This window comes from Geotrypetes seraphini, chromosome 8 (assembly GCF_902459505.1).
Source record: "Geotrypetes seraphini chromosome 8, aGeoSer1.1, whole genome shotgun sequence".
Classification (NCBI taxonomy): Eukaryota; Metazoa; Chordata; class Amphibia; order Gymnophiona; family Dermophiidae; genus Geotrypetes; species Geotrypetes seraphini.
The window spans coordinates 5,686,730-5,706,655 of record NC_047091.1 but is presented as its reverse complement, the minus strand read 5'-3'; the positions used below and the strand labels follow the sequence as shown (position 1 = coordinate 5,706,655).

Below are 19,926 nucleotides of genomic sequence, written 5' to 3'. Positions count from 1 at the left end.
TGGTAACTGCGGATGGGCAGACTAGATGGATCATTTGGCCTTTATCTTCCGTCATATTTCTATGTTTCTATAATCTACCCCCAAATTAGCAACCGGGGAGTAGGCATCCTCCTCCAATGGTAGAGCATGACACAATATAGTATGGCAGGCAGGTGCGACAATGAAAGCCACTACTGCCGCCTTCATCTCCAAAGACAAGGCCTCAAACTATTTTAAAGACTAAATCCACCCTGTAGTCTTGAGCATTTTTTTTTAAATCACTGCATCTTCATAAAGCAGTTAAGTACTTTTAGTAACCTGTGCTACCAACGAGTCCACTTTAGGCGGGATAACCTGCTCTTGGCAATCAGGAGCCAGTGGATACAATTTGTACCTAGACAGATGACCCTTTCCTCTCTTTCCCCTCTATAACGGTTCTCTTGCCCTTTCCCCCTCTTGTTCTCCCTTCCCTTAAGTTCTCTCAACTTGTACTTCACTCAACTTGTACTTCACTAAGCTTTTGTAAACCGCATAGAACTTAATGGTACTGCGGTATATAAACTGTTATTATTATTATTAATTTGCCACACTGCTGACAAATTGTATCCACTACAAGGGACCCTCTGGAGTTTCCCAATGCTCCATTAGTATGTTTATTAAAATCTTTCTATACCGCCAAAAAGGATCAAAGCAGTTTACATCACAACGCAAATCATATTTATGAAAAGAACACCATTAAAAATAGGAAAGAAAATAAATTAACATTTCTAAAATAAAGTATCATTGTAATATCTGGATGCAACTCACATTTAGAAGGAGAAACTGAGGAGCAATAGCACAGTTCAGTGATAGAAGAGGAGGAACCAAAAAATGTTAATGTCTTCTATACAACTTGTGATTAGAGTTGAATAACCCACCGGTTCAAGATCCTTGCCTTTTGCACTAGAATGGGCTTTTAGACACCCTTTATCATGAGTGCCCTGAGCCACTGCCTCACCTGGTCCAGCAAGGGGGGGGGGGAATACACCAGATCACAGGGGTGGGGAGGAAGGAGATCAGATTTTGTACTGGCAATCCCTCCCCCAACAAAGTTGGCTCAGGTGCCAAAGTCCTTTGAGCCAGCCCTAACTAAACATTAGTGTGATAATATGCATTAATATGTACTACCGTGGCATAACCGATAAAAGCAAGCTACCATATCCTAAAAAAGTGGCTTGCCCTTTCATTCCACTAATATGAACCTCTCAAAATGTCTAACCCTTGCAAGATGTCTCCTGAATCAGTCCAATGCCTAACCATTCAATTGCTCCAACCATATTTTAAGTGGGTTGTACAGAACCATTATCAGCCTGAGGACTGAGATTGCCCACCCCTGTTATAGCTACAAGAGGGTTTTCGCCATTGAATATATATAATATTTATTTGCCATATAGTGGATACATTGCATGCAAAAGATCATATACATATTAATTGGATGAAATCCTGAAAACCTGATTAGACTGTGGCCCTCAAGGACCAAGGTTGCCCACCCCTGAACTAGAAGGTGCCTTACCTTGATCTGCCGACGGATGAGGTCTTTTGCAATGTTTACTTTTGCCATTTTTAATGAGGGCAGTGAAATGAGGGCACAGAAAATCTTGTTGCACAACCAAACATCCCAACGCAGAAACACTCCACCACAAGAGACATTTAGTTACCTAAATCAAACAGGAAAAAAGTAAATTAAAAAAAAAAAAAAAAATCAGCAAAAAACTCACAAGTGCTTCTACATATAGTTTTCATTAAATACTGTTTCCAGCTAATGGTTGTGCTTAGCTTTCCTACCATCAAAAAGGCTTAGACAAGATTTGTTCTAAAATGGGGGTGGAATGCAGTGACTCACAACTGCATTAGGAAGGCCAGAAGGATCTTATTTGGTTTTTTTGGGGGGAAGGGAGGGGGAATATCTCCAATGAAGAAAGGAGGAGGACAGAACGCAGGAACAAATTTCACATTGAAATTTGATAGAGCAAAAGCCTGTAGTATCTATTTTAGTTTAATACTAAATATCTTTGTTAGTCTATAAAGCAGCTTAGGATGGCAACACCGGGTATTTAGGAGGGCAGGTGAAGATGTGTTGAGTTTGATGCCCAAACCTGTCCTGAGGAAACCCCAGGCAATCAAGTTTCCAGAATATCCACAATACATATTGACAAGATCAATTTACATACATCGCCTCCTTAGTTTGCAAATTTTTTTAAGTCACCCACAAAAACACGTGCAATCTTTTATTTATTTAATCATTTATATACCACTTATATCTTAAGTGGTTTACATTCAGGTATTTTATCCTATTTCCCTATCTGTCCCAGCGGGCTCAAACTCTATCTAGTGTACCTGGGGCAATGAGGAGATTAAGTGACTTGCCCAGAGTCACAAGGAGCAAGCATCGAGGTATTTGAACCCACAACCTCAGGGTGCTAAGGCTGTAGTTCTAACCACTGCGCCACATACTCCCCACTTTTGTGAATATGTATTGTAGATATCCTGGAAACCTGATTGGGTGGGGTTCACTCAGGACAGGTTTGGGAAACCCCTGCTCGAGGCTTTCTCTGGCAAAAAGTCTGTAAAGCACATCCCGTTATTCACTCGACAGGAGGTACGTGTTAGCCATTTAGACCTGTAACCAGTGCTTTCAAAGTAGCAGCTCATTATAATTATTTCATAATGGCTAAAAGCTTTTAATCAATGGCCAAGCTTACAAACCACCAAAGAAGAGAAAGCAATGAATACTGTGCCACTGGGCAAACTGCCCAGAAGGGCAAACTTTCTGCAATTAGACTAGTTACTTTTACTAAGTCAAGTAACTGAACTTACCTGACCGGTTCTCAAACAGAACGCCTCTGCAGGTGAGGAGAAGTAGTATGTACTTAAAAAAACAAAAACAACACACACTTGGAGCCCAGCATCTAACACTATAAAGAGAAAGCCAGAATGCCATTCAGTCTCCTCTTTGCTGTTATGTCTCTACGGAAACCACTATCAATGAATCAAAATTTATCCTAAACCACAACTACTTCACTTAAAATAATGAAGTCTACAAATCATGGACGCTGCTATGGAAGATTTCTCAGCCTAACCCTTGGTATATACTATAGCAGTGGTCTCAAACTCGCGGCCTGGGGGCCACATGCGGCCCGCCAGGTACTATTTTGGTATGTTACCTCGGTATGTTACCATTGTTCTGGAACATTGCCTGCCTCACTGCTGTAACCTCACACAAGTGCTTTCTTGCATCTGTACGGTTCATAGTTTTAAGCACACGAGACAAACACGCGCCGACAATTCAGCGCAAGACTTCAGCGCACCGCAGGAAAACCTTCTTTTAAAGGGCTCCGACGGGGGGTGTAGGTAGGGAACCCCCCACTTTACTTAATAGGGATCGTGCTGGCGTTGGGGGGGGGGGGGTTAGGGGGTTGTAACCCCACATTATACCGAAAACTTAACTTTTTCCCTATTTTTTAGGGAAAAAGTTAAGTTTTCAGTATAATGTGGGGGGTTACACCCCCTACACTCCCCCAACACGGAAGTGCCGAGGCAGCGTGATCTCTATTAAGTAGAGTGGAGATTCCCCCCACACCCCCCCCATCGGAGCCCTTTAAAAGAAGGTTTTTCTGTGGCACGCTGAAGTCTTGTGCTGAATTGTCGGTGCTCGTTTGTCTCGTCACCGTAAAACTCTATAGTTTATAAATCTTTCCTTAATTGCTTCTGATAATTTCAGCTATACACAGCTGAAAGCAGTGCAACATGCAGAAAGTGAAAAACTATAACGAATTTTATCTCGTGCAAAGTTGTCATTTCTTTAATAAGACATTAACTATTTTTTCTGCGGCCCTCCCAAGTACCTACAAATCCAAAATGCGGCCCTGCAAAGGGTTTGAGTTGGAGACCACTGTACTATAGGTAACATTTTAATGATTTGGACCAAGGGAGAAAAACCCCTCAACATTACAATTATTTTAATGCATCCCATCCTTCAGATAAAAAAAATAAACAAACCGCGACTATATCACAAACACAGAGTTCTGTTTTTTAAACCCCCAGTTTTCTATTAATGGCTTTATTGGGGGGGGGGAAGAAGAACCCCGTTACATGCAGCTGCTACCACAGTTCCAACATCCACCTTTCATGCACAAGAGTCCATTATAGACACAAACCACACAATGCCAATGCTCCAACCTAAAGAAGCTACACACCCAAAATGATCTTCAGGGCTATTGCCTTTTTCACTCCCCCCCCAAGACATACACACAATTTACTGCAGTACAAAGAGGAGAAAAACCCTCAGAGCACACTCCATTGGCAAAGCTAGGACCAACTTCCATCCCCTATTACGTTATCACTCTCAGGGTAGGGGAAGGGAAGAAAACAAATCCTTTAAGAACTCCAGTAAACAAAATCTGGCAGAAACACCCCCCCCCCCAAAAAAAAACAAAACCCCAAACACCCCATACCCAACCTCTACACCAGTGCTTCTCAAACTTTCTGATCATGGCTCACTTAATGATTCAAAAATTTTTCCAAGGCTCCCCAGGTCAAATGATAGTTGTTAGCTTGAGATGATTTATTAATTAAAAAAATTTAAAACAATCATAAAGGTTATCACAATCTTGAATTTTTTTATTTGAACCTCCCCCAACAATGAATATAAAAAAATAATAACAAAAAATACTGATAGAACTAATGAGATGGATGCTCATTACAAATCTTCTCAAACCTCAGAACCTATTTGAAACGGCCAATCTTATTTCTTGTTCCATACTGATTTTCGCTTGGTATCTAATATAATAAAAGCCTAAGCCGCGCATGCGCACTCCCACTGCGTGTTCTGTTTTCCGTGCGCTATAGGGCACCGTAGGTAGGAGTGCGCATGCGCATAATTTTAAAAATTATGTTGATCAGAACTTGACACACAAAAAGACACTTACTCAATGATAATATATGAGTAAAACAAGTGTTTAAGCTCGTTACATTAACGGGTGCTAGAGTAGATGTGTCTGTCTTTCTTTCTGTCTCTCTCCTTGGTCGCTTTCTACACTCAGGCCCAGCAATTGTCCCTTTCTATTCCCTCCCTCCTTCCTTCCTTCCTATGTCCTTAGTGCCCCCAGTGCCTCCTTTCCATGTCCTTAGTGCCCCCAGTGCTCCTTCCTATGTCCCCTCTCACTGCCTTCCAGCTTTTGCCCCACTCCCTTCCCCTGAAGCTAGCCAGCCTATCTCCCTCCCTATCTGCCGCGCTAAAGCCAGCCTGCCTGCCTCCAGCACCGAAGCCTTCCGCCCCCCCCCCTGTTACCTACCGTCTGGCCTACCGCCGCTTCAAACCACCCCCCCCCGGTCCGCCGCCGCTGCTGCCTGCCGAAACTAAACCAAAAGGAAAAGGGTCCACCACACACAAACCACTGAATGCGTCGAACACTGCCACGGAGCTATGGATCACGGAGGCAGGGATCACATGCGCATGCACGCTTAGGGTTTTATTTTTATTGATACTTGCATTAGTATTATTTTACCAGTAAATACAAGTATAACAGCTGCTTTTGCTCTGACAATCCACCGATTACTTACATTCAAATACAGGTCACTAGCCAGGCATAAAGCCACTAGTCATGCACACTAGTCGCATGCATAGCATCTCCACCACGGTGATTACATTCACACGATAACAGAAAAACTTTTACCAGCAAACATCAAAACAATAACTAAGGAATAACCTAAAAATTCAGTTGTAGTATTTTTATTTCTATATACTTTTTACATTTCTTGGTTGTAAAAGATGTCTAATATAAGAATAATCTGCGGCTCCCCTGTACGTCAGTCACAGCTCCCCAGGGAGCCGCAGCTCTTCTAGACCCATCATGATAATAAAAATAGAAACCAAAAGTGCTAAGTTAGAGAGATGCCATTTCCCCAAAGCTGAATCATCTAAGGTGATACTGTTAGTTCACCCTTTCTACCTTGTATCCAAAAGAAAGTATAACGTTTGTTTTTAGACCCTCAGAGACGCCACCAGAAGATCACATTATCATATCCTCTGGCTTTACGCACCTAATCCTCACCGGGTCAATATATGGTGTGTGTCCATCACTAATTTTTTATCTTTTTCTAAATAGTGATATTTCCTTGTAAAACAAACAGATTTGTATACCAGCCAGATATACCAATTTCCCCAAAGCTGACATATCTACAATAAACCCAAACAAAACAAGCCTTTTTTTCTAATCTTTATTGTCTGGATTCTGCTTTGGTCCCAGTGTCTTTTCTACCTCTACCTCCTCACCATATCCAGCTTCCTCCTGCACCCCCCCCCCATTCCAGGTTCTCTGCCCTCCATCCCCCCCAGTTCAGAATTTCCCCCCTTTCTCAAATCTCATCTCCCCATTCTCTCTTTCCATCCTCTTCTAATTTCCCCTCCCCCAGTTGCGGTATGTCTCTAACCTTTCTCCTACTCCTGGCGGAATTCTGTGCAACTGCGCAGCAAATTTGTGCAGAATTTCAGTCACGGAGAATTCCCCCTTTCCCACACAGAATCTCAGTTGGCGTCAGCTATCGGGTTGCAGTATCGGTAGTGATTCCACATGTTGCCTGCCGCTAACCCGGAAGTCTCTCCATGGCAGAGGGGAGGCTTCTGGGTTAACGGCAGGCAGCGTGTGGGAATTGCTGCTGATACTGCAACCTGATGAAGCAAGCCTTAATAGGGAAAGTACATGCCCAGGGGAGGGGAGGAAGGAACGATGCTGGCTTACGTGGCGAGGGGTGAAGGTACAAGGTTGCCTAGAGGGATAGATGTGCATGGAGAGTGATAGAGAGTATTGACCCAGAGCACAAGGCAAGGGGAACAAGAGATGGTAGATAGTGGGAAAGAAATAGAAATACTGGAAATGCTATCTTGTTTAAGATGTGGCCCATCTCCCAAAAGGCATCACAAAGTAAAAAGAAGACCCTCTAATGTTACAAAATTTGATGATAGGCTATTTTGGTTGTATTGTATCGCTGAAGTACTGTTCTTTGTATTTATGCTGGATGTTTTCTCCTTCTGGATTTGTTACCTGTTATCAATAAAAATGTTTGAAAGTATGTACAGAATACAGGTAAAGTGATACACAAAACAAACAGCCTCAGTAGCCAGGGGTAAATTACAAATGGATAAGGTACATACCACAGTATATTTCTATGTTTCTTCTCTGGCATGCCAAACTGTATACCAGATGCAAGATGTTGGCACAAGAGTGGCATACTGACTTATCTGTTGGACAAGTGGAGGGGTGGTTCTATAAGCCACACCTAGTTTTAGGCATCTAAATGAGGATATTCTAGCCATTTATGCACATAGTAACTCTTACAGAACACTAAAAAAGTACATGTCATGCATGATTTGATAACAAACGCCACTCATGTATACATGTAAATTACAGAATCTTGTCATGCCAACACACAGAAGCACCACATAACACAATTTTTACCTCCTGAGGTGCTTTAGCTGGAAATTACGCAGTGCTGTTAGCCATAACCGGATGATTTGAAAGTGTTTAAAGTATTAAAATAATTCTACAAAATAGTAATACAAGACAATTTCAAAAGATATTGAAAGAAAAGAATGAAAATGTGAAAATATCGAACTAGGCCAGGGGTGTCTAATGTCGGTCCCCGAGGGCCGCAGTCCAGTCGGGTTTTCAGGATTTCCCCAATGAATATGCATGAGATCTATGTGCATGCACTGCTTTCAATGCATATTCATTAGGGAAATCCTGAAAACCCGACTGGACTGCGGCCCTCAAGGACCGACATTGGACACCCCTGAACTAGGCAATACAAGGGTCTAGATTCTCAAAAAAACATGTAAAAACCCGACGGGCTGCTGTCACAGCCCTTATATACCAATTTAAAAAAAGCGAGTCATTCTCTAAAAAACGCTCATGCAAATGAGGTTGGTGGAAAGTAGTGAAGACTCGCTAAATTTGCATGTGCCCATCGCTGGTGATAGTGATGGGCACAAGCGCAGAATACCCAAAAAACCCAACAAAAGTCTAACAGCGGGAGAGATGCCCAAACTCTCCTGCTGCCAACCGACACCCCCGGCAGCAGGAGAGATGCTCAACCTCTCCTGCCACCAACCAACACTCTCTGGCAATGGGAGAGATGTCCAACCTCTCCCCTATGCAACACTCCCCTATGCCTCCGATAACCCTCCACCCTCTTCCCCTTAACTTACTTTAGATGGCTGGCTGGAAGGAGTAGGCTAGCCTGGAGGGAGTAGGCAAGGTGGCCCGTCTCTTCAAAATGGTGGGTCTTCCATCCCCGGTGCATCTTGGGATACACCATGGAGGGGCCTGAGGCTTTGATTGGCCTAGGTTGTTTAAGGTCAATCAGAGCCTCAGGCCTCTCCCCGGGACTGGGTATCTCTCCCACTGCCAGGGGATGTGTTGGTTGGGCAGGAGAGATTGGGCTTCTCTCCTGCTGCCGAGGGGAGTTGGGGGATGGTGTTAGTTGTCACTGACGCAGCAGGAGAAAGATAGCATCTCTTCTGCCGAACATCTATTTGGGATTTTTTTTTTTTATTGTGTGTTAAAACACACGCCAGAGATGTGTTTTCACAGTGTTGGCACTGTACCACCACCACCACCACCAGACCAGTTGCTGATTTTTGTTGCCAAAAGCCGATGCTGCTCTCCGAGAACGGTGAACTTTTAAAAATCGCCAAGCCATTCTTCAAGAGTGGCGTCGGCTTTTAGTGACAAAAATCAGTGACTGGTCCCGGGGGGTGGGGGGGGGGCAGTACAGTGCCAGCACTGTGAAAAACACACCTCTGGCGTGTGTTTTGACATGCAATTAAATTTTTTTTTTTTTTAAATCCCAAATTGAAGTTTGGCAGGAGAAATGCCCTCTTTCTCTCCTGCTGCATCGCCAACAGTCAACACCCCCCCCCCCATCTTGGAAGTGGGAGAGATGTTGTTTAAGGCCCCTTCTATGGCAGGGACCTTATGCGTCTGGGCCAATCAGAGCCTCAGGCCCCTCCCTGGTGCATCCCAGGATGCACTGGGGAGGGGAACACCCGCCATTTTGAAGAGGCAGGCATCCCTCTGGCCAGCTATCTAAAATAAGATAAGGGGGAGAAGGTGGAAGTCATCATAGACACGGGGGGGGGGGCAGTTGGCATCAGGAGAGATTGGGCATCTCTTCCACTACTGAGGGGAGTTTGGGGTGGTGTTGGTTGTCGGCGACACAGCAGGAGAGAGAGGGCATCTCTCCTGCTGAACTTCAATTTGGGATTTTAATTGCATGTCAAAACACACACCAGAGGTATGTTTTTCACAGTAACTAACATTGTACCAGCATGCCCGAGAACATTCACTGATTTTTGTTGCCAAAAGCCGTTGCCGTTCTTGGAGAATGGCTTGGCGATTTTTAAAAGTCAACTGGAGTGCTTTTTTAAATATTGAAGAGCCCATTTGCATAGCAGTGTCGGAGACTGCTAGAAACCTCGCAAAAGACCTGGGTAAGCAGTTTTAATAATCCGCCGCTAAAATACAACTGGAACCTATTTAGCGAGCACATTAAAAGGCAGATTTTGTTTTGAGAATTTGGCCCAAGGTCATTGTTGTCCATGAAGCAGTTTCAGGGCATACACCTCCAATTGTTCAATACTCTTTAGATATTTTATTTGGAGGTATTACTATATTTTATGATGTTTAGTTTAAATTACTCCAAAAACATTTTGTATGAAGGCCATTAATGGTCCTTGAAAAGATCTAGAAGCAAACATTTGTGCCAGCCATAGGGCTGGTATAGACGATCACACATTAGTGTATGCAAGTTTTAAGTCACTTGCACTCCAATTCTAAAACTTACCCCCTATTTTACGAAGCCGCACAGCAAGGCCCCGAAGCCCTTTAAATCTCTGAGGGCTTCGGGGCCATTACCGCAGCGCAGCCGCTAGCGCGGCTTTGTAAAACAGGCCCTTAGACACCTACTTTACTTTATAGCAGCGGTCTCAAACTCAAACCCTTTGCAGGGCCACATTTTGGATTTGTAAGTACTTAGAGAGCCACAGAAAAAAATAGTTAATGTCTTATTAAAGAAATGACAACTTTGCATGAGGAAAAACTCTTTCATTTTGACTAGTCTTAATAATAATATTGTCATTTATAGCTAAAGAGACATATGATCAAGAAACTGTTTTATTCTACTTTTGTGATTATGATAAACATACCGAGGGCCTCAAAATAGGACCTAGCGGGCTGCAAGTTTGAGACCACTGAGTTAAGGGGAACAGTTAATCTGCTGGCTGGGTTGGAGGGTAGAGGGGAGAACAGGACAATGAAGCCATTGTGACATCACTGATGAGGCTGGCTCTTATTGGTGGAATGAGGCATTATGACATCACAATCTCAGCTCTGCTTCCCAAAGACAAACAGGATGTCATGAATACAGTTAAGGCAGTGGTCTCCAACGCAAACCCTTTGCAGGGCCATATTTTGGATTTGTAAGTACAGAAAAAAAGAGTTCATGTCTTATTAAAGAAATGACAACTTTGCATGAGGTAAGTAACTACAAATCCAAAATGTGGATTATCTGAAATTATCAGAAGCAATTATAGTTTATAAATCTTTCCTTAATTGCTTCTGATAATTTCAGCTATACACAGCCGAAAGCAATGCAACCTGCAGAAATTGAAAAACTCTCAAAGTATCAACTGCAGGAGACAAGATTTTGGACTAACTATTTTGATTCTTTATGGAATGATTCTTTATGGAAAACTTGTGTCTTAAGTGTCCGACGGCTGCGTCCGTAACCGCCTTCAGCTCTCACCTCCTCCAGGACCGGACACACGCTAAAAGCTGTACTGCCTCCAGTGGTTACCTTATGTTCTGGAACGTTGCCCGCCTCACTCCTGTAACCTCACGCAAGCGCTTTCCTGCGTCTGTTCGCGATTGCCCTCTCCACTCCACCTCACAATCATGTACAGACGTAGGCAAGCCCTTGCGTGAGGTTACAGCAGTGAGGCAGGCAACGTTCCAGAACGCGACCCCGGACATGACCGCCGGACACTTAAGGCACAAGTTTTCCATAAAGAATCATTCTTTTTAAAACCGAGGGCCTCAAAATAGTACCTGGCGGGACGCGTGTGGTCCCCGGGCCGCGAGTTTGAGACCACTGCTTTATAGAGTAGGCTTAAAATGGGCATATAACTTATGGTAGGTGCCATTACAGCATTAGCCTTCACATCTACCAAAAAAAGCAAAATATCACCATAGCATGCTTTTTTAGCACAGCAGATGCCACGTCTAGTCTTTGAGGACCCTATATAAGCATATGCCCCCTCTCCTCTGGGTTTAAAAAAATAAGAATTTAATTAGTTTGCTTATAGAAGTGAGCCCAAATATAGTTCTACTTGAAAACAACCACCATCCCCCAAGCAGACACGGTAATCAAAGCTGCTATCTTCCTAGATGAGGTCTTCATAAGTAGTGCATGTATGCACCTGAAATGATCATTGAATGCACAAACCACATCAGCTCATTTGAATATATAAGTTGTCTTTTTAGCAGGCTGCTTTATTGGTAAGAACTTACACCAAAATAGCTGTGATTTTTCAACTGTTACATCCACAACCCTTATAAAATCCTCAGCGGAACCACTTAGGGCTCAATGTATCTCATTGTCCTAAGCTTTATGTGTCTAATCATCATTTGATCTGATTTTAAACTTCTTAATGGAACTGCCCCCTGTTACCTAAACAACCGCCTAAACCGCTACCTCTCATCCAGATCAAGAAGAACTCAAAACCTATTCACCTTCCCACCTAATAATGGAACCCGTCTTAAGAAACTATACGACAGCCTTCTAGCGACACAGGCAGCAAAAATTGACCCCACAATCACCAAACTAATAATCAATACAACAGACATCAAAGTATTTCGAAAAGAAATCAAAACATTTCTATTCAGAAAACACGTCATTACCAACTAATATCCTCCCTTTATGCACAAGCTCTCCCTCTATAGAATAACACATTAATCAATTCTTAGAACCTTTCCTATCATACATACTCTGATTCCTATATAAACATTTTCCACACTATCCAATAAACTTCTTATGACATTATTAGGTAACTTCCAATCTGTAAACCGTATATACTGATATTCTCCACTATATTCTCTTATCACTTGATTCCCTGATATGTAATTTTCATAATTGAATCCTCTACCACACCATGTAATGTACATGAATCACTGTTATGTAATTTATCTAGATAATCTTTATTACGCAATTCTTTTGGTAATGTCCAAATCTCCTATAATTTGTATTCCGCCTTGAACAATATATAATGTATAATGTATTCAAAATTAATTTTCCTATGAACTGTTTTCCTACCTTCTTCTACTCTATGTTTATAACCTAACTAATTTATTTTCTCAAGTACTTTAGCAAGAATGTGAGCCTTTGGGACAGTCAAGGAACTCTAAGTACTCTCTCTTCATCTTAATTAATCTTACTTATTGCATTTCTTCTGTTTCTACTGTAAACCGCTTAGAACTTCACGGTACAGCGGTATATAAGAAATAAAATTATTATTATTATTATTATTAATCTTATTTATAAACTTGACTTTTGCTTTTACTTATGTATAATGCATTTGTATACTTTCTTAAGCAAATACTTAGCTTAAATCAAGTGGTCTCTGGCTAAGGACTCTGATGATAAGTAAAAGCAAAAGTCAAGTTTATAAATAAGATTAAGAAGTTTAAAATCAGATCTAAAGACGATTAGACACATAAAGCTTATGGCAATGAGATACATTGAGCCCTAAGTGGTGCCGCTGAGAATCTTATAAGGGGAAGGGGTAAAACACGGACCTTGCGGATCTAAAACCGCGTGTCCTTAGAAATCTGAGGTCCGTGTATTGACAAGCCTGCCTTTTAGCTTGTTTTACCCAGACCCTTATTCCACCGCTTTCCCTGGAGCTCAGGCCCCTGGCTCTGCCTTCCCTAATGGCTAAGGAGGGAGGAGGCGCACTGTGGCTTTTGCTAATTAGCCCGATCGTCCCTTCCTCCAGATCTCTCCCTCCACACTGATTCTGAGAGCCCCCGTGATATGACACTGGATGGCAAATAGCTGAGTTTGGGGGGAGGGTTAAAAAATGTGTGCAAAGGTCTGCAGTGCATCTGACCTAGCGGAGCTCACAGATCTGAACTACACATCCTTAAAAATCTGAGGCCCGTGCCACTTTTAGTCTCTGGCTCTGACAGACCTTCAAAACATTCAGAAAAGAAATCAAAACCCTGCTTTTCAAAAAATTCATCCAAATATCTTAACCCCTCCTTTTTTACCTCCAGAAGATTCACCTACCTTCAGATAACCTTCCCCCAAATTACCCACCTTAACACCTTCCAATTAAACAAATACCATAAATAGATTGTAACCTACCCTCTCTAACTGAATTCCATATGTATTTTTCATACAGTTCTTCACTGTCAGTTTAATTTCCATCCTATAAATTCACATAGAATTTTTCTTTTTTCAACCATCTTTATTTTCTCTTCTTTATTAATTTCCAGGTACTTTAGTTAGATTGTGAGCCTTCGGGACAGTAAGGGAATTTTTTAAGTACCTTCTTACTTCTTATTTATAATCTTAATGTATATTTTCTTCAAACAGCTTAGAACCTAACGGATGTAGCGGTATATAAGAAATAAATTACATTACATTACATTACATTTATGACATTTTAGCGCTGACGGATCCTAATGCTTTTCCCTCCTTATGCTGAGCCTAAAAGTGGCACAAACTTCAGGGCAAAGGTTTTGCTGCTACTCTCAGCATAGGGAGGGAAAAGCATTAGGATCCGTCAGCGCTAAAATGTCATGGAGGTCTGTCAGAGCCAGAAAGTACAAGTGGCACGGACCTCAGATTTTTAAGGACGTGTGGTTTTAGATCCGCGAGGTCCGAAAGGTCCATGTTTTACCCCCTTCCCTCTTTTTGTGGATGTAAAAATCACAGCTATTTTGGTGTAGGTGTAGTTATACACCCTTTGAAATAATCTACATCTAGAATTAGTGCACTATCTGTTTGATTGCTTTATTGGTAAGCCATGCTGAGCATAAGGAACTCCTAAGAGCAAAAAGGTGTGTGCAACCACTGGATTCTGAGTGGGAAAAAGTATTTCAGATAGCCTACAAAATAGCCATTCAGAATGTTTCTCACTGGATATGGATTATAGTGGTAGTTTGTCTAATAGCATCTGAGGAAAACGACATTTATTTAAAAAAAAAACCCAACGCTAAAGATCTGAGTGAAAGAGCAGCACCCATAACAAATTCCACTCAGCCAGCAAGCAACCCTTTTGGGGAGTGTGGAAGAGAGTCGACTTTTAGCTACTCCTGTCCCTTCCCCTACTTTTATGGTATTTTTTTCGGGGGCCCTTCATTTGAACTTCCGCCACCGAGCAGCAGGATCGCTTCTTCTAAACGCCACCCGGTCTAAAAAGCAAGACAGTCTTACAAAGAAACCACTTGAAGCGCACAAACCGGACGTGTGACAGAATAATAGCCAGAACTCCGGCAAGACCTCAAAACGACCCACTGCTGCCATCACGGGAGACGAACCTGAACCCATTTGCAGACCGCAAGTTCAATGCGGTGGACAAAAGTGACATCATTGACCACAACAAAAAAAAGGGGGGCCTTAAGAGCCCAGTCTGACAAATACTTGGGGGGGGGGGGGGAGATAAAGATTTCAATTTGTTTTCTTTAAAAAATGTTCATAAGACGGGAGCAGTGGTGGGCGAAAGTCTTTAATCCCGAACAGCTGATCGAAACGAAAGCAACTGATCAGGGCATTTCTTTGCCTTTTTTTTTTTTTTAAACAGAGGGAAATGCAAAGGGATTTTCTGAGAGTCTCGTGAAACGCAACCTAAGTGGGGGCTTGTCAGCGAGTTCAGATCCCCCCCCCAAAAAAAAAAAAAAACCAAACTTTTTTTTTTAATGCCCCACTCGGGGCCACACCTGAGCCAGAAAGATCATCGCAGTGACCCCTCCCCTCCCCTCCCCTCCCCTCCCCCCCCAGCGCCCTCGAGAGCGAGCGTGACAGCGCAGAGCCGGGTGTTGTTACCTGTCAGGCCTCCTCCATAGCGGAGCAGCAACTTGAGGCGCCCGTCGGCGAGAGGGGGGGGGGCGGGGAGGCCCCGGGGCTCGACCCCCCTCGCCCTCTCACTCCATGCCGCCCCCCTGCCCCACAGGCCTTCCTCCCAGGCGCTGGCGCAACGCTTTTTCTCCAGCCCCCGACGCCGCCGCCGTCCACTCCAGCGGCGCCTACGCCGCGCACGCAACGTAAACGTTTACGCTCAGAATGCTCCCCCTCCGCGCCCCGCAACCCATCCCCGCGCTGCCGAACCTGCTAGCTCGCCGCCTTAGCAACGGTGGGAGCGCGCAGAGCGAAGGGCCGCTGGAGTCGCGCGGCTCGAGCCAGGAGGCGGGGTCGCGGGTCGGCCAGCCAATTAGCGGGAGGACTGCAGTGACAGCATTGCGTTCGCTTTAAGAAGAAGCCCGTGGCCACCTGGGAAATGAAGTTGTTTTTGTGTCTGTCCTCTCCTGCCCCGGAAAGGAATTGTAGCGTAAAAATACTGAATTATGGGAAGAGGAAAAGAGCCGTGGTGGAATTGGTCAAGGACGGAACTGGAAAGGATGGCGGAAGCTTATCAGTCAAATACTTATACTGTATTCTTAGAGCAGATATAGGCAACTTTAATGGCATGACAACAGGAGTTGCCAACTTACCCATCTTCTGTCAAGCCTGCCCTGTTGCATTATGGGATGTAAATGCAAAATCAGTACTGGCTGAAAAATCTCTTTCTTCGAAGTGAGTAACTTAGGTGGCTGTGTGACAATGTAACGTGTTGTCAAAGTAATGCAGGAATAGAAAAAGAAAGGGGTACAAAAAAAAAAATTACAAGGTAAGGTAAAAAGTATAGGGCACAAAAACTAGGGCATAAAGTCAAGACAATGGCAGTGAACAGCATCAAGCAGCTTGGATAAGAAGGGGAGGAGGGAGACAGGATGATAGTTGAAAGGGCAGGGTTTTTTGAGGAGTGGTGTAACAACAGTTGTGTTGGAGAGTGATGGGTTTGAGGATATAGCAGATAGAGAGAATGGCAATAGCTGAGATTAGATGGGTAAGTAGATGGGTGGGGAGGGGAATGCTACTCCATTTTGGCTCTGGTTAGATTAGGCTACTGGCCTGGTCTCTGGGTGCAACTTAGTTTGCTACTAAAGATACTGTTTTTATTGTTTTCACTAGTAGATTTCAGAGATTTTCATTCTGCACAAAAAAATTGTGAATGAGGTAGTAAGAAGGCCCCCTTATCTCCTGGGGTGGGGGAGTGCAGAATGCAAAGGGTAAATTTTTCAAAATGATTTAAGGTGTTAAAATACAGCATAAACTGTCTTTTTTCTGGACCCTATTTATTTATATTTTTATTTGGACTCAAACTCATAGAAACATGACGGCAGATAAAGGCCAAAATCCCATCCAGTCTGCCCGTCTGCAGCATTCACTGTCTTCTCCTCTCCCCAAGAGATCCCACATGCCTGTCCCATGCTTTCTTGAAGGACTAGTGGTACAGCTGTATGTGGCTTCTACTGCACCCTTAATTCTGTGCCTGCAGGAACCTGATGATATAGAAATTTAAAATGTGCAAAATTGGCTAGACACAGGCATAAAAAGGTTTCAAGAAAAACTTGGCTTCTTGTATGCATGACCAAACAAAAACAAGACTGCAGGCACCTGTTCTGCAAAAATTTCTTGCATGTAAAGTTTGTGAGGCTGATGATATGTACTCAATCTTTTGTTTTTCATTTGGACACGCTCAATTGATCTTTTATCTCCCTTCAGACTTTTTAAACTTGCAGGCACTTCTTTCTGACTGCAAAAGACAACAGATCCAGCAATTCAGTGTCAAACATTGACATAAATCCTCTCCACTCTACATTGCCTGGATCTGTATCGAAAGACTTTGTTTCTTTCTCTGCATTGTATGGAATGTTTTTAACGTGCTCATTACCATACATTTTAATGGAGTGTATGGCCATGTCTTCCACATAAGTTAACCCTCAGCTCAGTGTGCAGTGGCAGCTTCTAAGAAAGCAAACAGAATGTTAGGAATTAAAAGGAAAACAAAGTGAGAATGTTATAATGTCCTTGTATCTCTTCAAGGTGCAGCCATACCTCAAATACTGTGTGCAATTCTGGTCGCCACATTTCAGAAAAGTTATACCGTAATTTAGAAAAGGTACAGAGAAGAGCAATGAAAATTATAAAAGGAAGGGGATGAGTTCCCTATGAGGAATGGCTAAAGTGGAGAAGGGCTCTTCAGCCTGGGCTCAGGAGAGATACAATAGAGGTCTATGAAATAACGAGAGGAGTGGAGTGGAATGGGTAAATGTGAATTGCTTGTTTACACTTTCCAAAAATACTAGTACCCAGATTCTCTAAAGTCACCATGCATTTAACGATGGCACTAAACCATCATTAAAGGTACGTATTTTACCTCCCAATTAGAGGACATACATTTAGGTTGAGGGGTGGTAGACTTAAGAGTAATGTTAGGAAATTATTTTTCATGGAGAGGGTGGTGGATGCCTGGAATGCCCTCCTGAGGGAAGTGGTGGAGAGGAAAACGGTGATGGAATTTAAAAAAGCATGGGATGAACACAGAGGATCGCTAATTGGAATATAAATGAGCAAACTTCACAGTTCGAATCCAGCAAAGAAGATGGTTTGGATAGGCTGGAGTGAGCTTCAATGGCAACTCCAGTAATTGGAACCTAAGGACAGTACGGGGTAGACTTCTAAGGTCTATGGCCCAGCAATAACAAAGAAAAAAGACATTTTAATTTAATCATGAAATTGTAATGCATGAGATTACAGGGCAGACAGGATGGACCCTTCAGATCTTTATCTGCTGTCATTTACTATATGTTACTATGATTATCAAAATGGCTCATTGTGATCTTTTCCGTGCTTTCTAGTAGCCTTCGATTGTACTGTGCAAATATAGTACAACGAGGTCATTAACATTAATATGAGCACTACGGGTGATTCTCTAAACTTTTTGCCCACATTTTACAGGCAAAATTTTCCTGCAGGGTGTGAGCTGTCGTAGCCTTACTTTCCTGTCAATGCCTGAGCGCTGATTGGCTCAGGCACTGACAGGAAAGTAAGACTTGACAGCTCAGACCCCACCACAAAAAATCCCGGCCTGCCCACAAATTTATTTAAAAAAAAGACCCCAGTTTCCTCCCTACCACCGATCTCCCCCCTCCCCCCCCACCAGGGCCATTCAATGTCTCCCAATCCAGTACTTAAAAAAATAAAAAAAATTGGCAGGAGGGATTACCCACTCCTTCCTGTTGCCAGGGTCCCCTGCGCCCCCAACAACCCCCTGACAGTCCCTTGCCCCTTTAAATTGAAGGACAGCAGAAACGATACCCACTCCCTTTAAAGTTTAAATTGAAGAACGGCAGGAGGGATGCCTGTTCCCTCCGGCCAGCAGGCTCACCTCTTCAAAATGGTGGGCCTTCCCAGTACATCCTGGGATGCACTAGGAGGGGACTTACAACCTGAGACAATCAGAGCCTTAGGCCCCTGCCTGGTGCATCCTGGGATAGAGAAGGTCCTTAAGCACCTATGCCAATCATGTAACTTAAAGGTACGGGGGGGGGGGGGTGGATTTGATTAATCTTACCATGTTAATGTAATTTTGAAAGTTTTTTTATAATATCGCTGTCTGTATACAGTCTCTTCCTCTGTAAACCGCTCTGAACTGTTTGTGGTATTGCAGAATATAAAAATAAAGTTATTATTAAATTATAAATCATATTGAACTCCTTCTGGGGTGTATTAGCTAGCCATAAATATTTATTTATTTACTTAAAATAATATAATGTGCTGATCCAGCACAATTTCAATGCACAGGATCAGCCATTACAAACAACACATTGCAAAAGCAAAGGGAAAACAAAAAAAAGAGAAAGCAGAGTGAACTGGTGCAACGTAATGAGAATGCGGCTTATCCAAAAAAAATGGCATAAATTGGCATTTGGACATCTTGGGCATGATGGACCTCTGGTCTGACCCAGCAGAGGCACTGCTTATGTTCTTATGTTACTGAACAAGACATCCAAGTGCCAATTTTCAAAGCAGACTTTCTGGACTTTAGCTACTGTGCGTTCAGAGTTTGAGGGGGTGTGCTGGAGGCATGTTATAGGCTTGGATATCTTGAGGTGATAATTGAACATTTTCCAAGACATCCAGGATGGCACTTAGACGTCTGAAGCTAGACCTGTTTTAAAAGCATCTAAGTGCCAAACTGACCAGGTGACCACTGGAGAAATTCAGTAATGATCCCCCAAACTCCCCTAGTGGTCACTGACTCCCTCCCATCCCCCCCAAAGATCTGAATGCAACAGTACATACCTCTCTAGAACAGCAGCACCTGGCATAGGAAAACAGCAGCACACAGATGTCTTAGCCTGGGGGTGGGGTGGGCTAGTGAACCATAGAGAGGAGGACCCAGGCCCATAAGCCACTGTAATCACTACATTTATGGTGGAAAGTGTGAGGCCACCAAAACCCTATTACACTGCCATATAAGTGCCACCTGCAGGCATAAGGGCAATTGGGGAGGTAGACAGGTGGGTATAGAAGGTTTGGGGGGAGTTTTGGAGGGTTTGCCATAAATTATAAGGGGGTTATGATGAGATGTATATCTGGCACTCTCTAAGGTGCTCCACTGCTATGTTAGCATGTCTGTGTGGCCAGTCCATTACAATACTATCCCTCCCATGTCCAAATAGTCTGGATTTGGACATTTGTGTGGTTGAAAATGGCAAACAAAGTTAGGTGTCCTAAAGTTGG

General features: G+C 43.2%; 1 protein-coding gene across 2 annotated transcripts in view; it reads right to left on the bottom strand.

The window, feature by feature from the left end:
- The window catches only part of WDTC1 (WD and tetratricopeptide repeats 1), a 57,609-nt gene extending 42,151 nt beyond the window's left edge, over window positions 1-15,458 (bottom strand). The window contains exons 1-3 of one of the 2 annotated variants that reach the window (XM_033955815.1): window positions 15,124-15,458; window positions 2,836-2,933; window positions 1,532-1,676 (exon numbers count right to left, since the gene is read on the bottom strand). In XM_033955815.1, the coding sequence (XP_033811706.1) occupies window positions 1,532-1,579 (48 nt within the window). In that variant the 5' untranslated portion in view covers window positions 1,580-1,676; window positions 2,836-2,933; window positions 15,124-15,458. The remainder of the gene's footprint in view (window positions 1-1,531; window positions 1,677-2,835; window positions 2,934-15,123) is intronic. The other variant, XM_033955814.1, reaches the window with a different exon arrangement.
- Window positions 15,459-19,926: the final 4,468 nt, after the last annotated feature.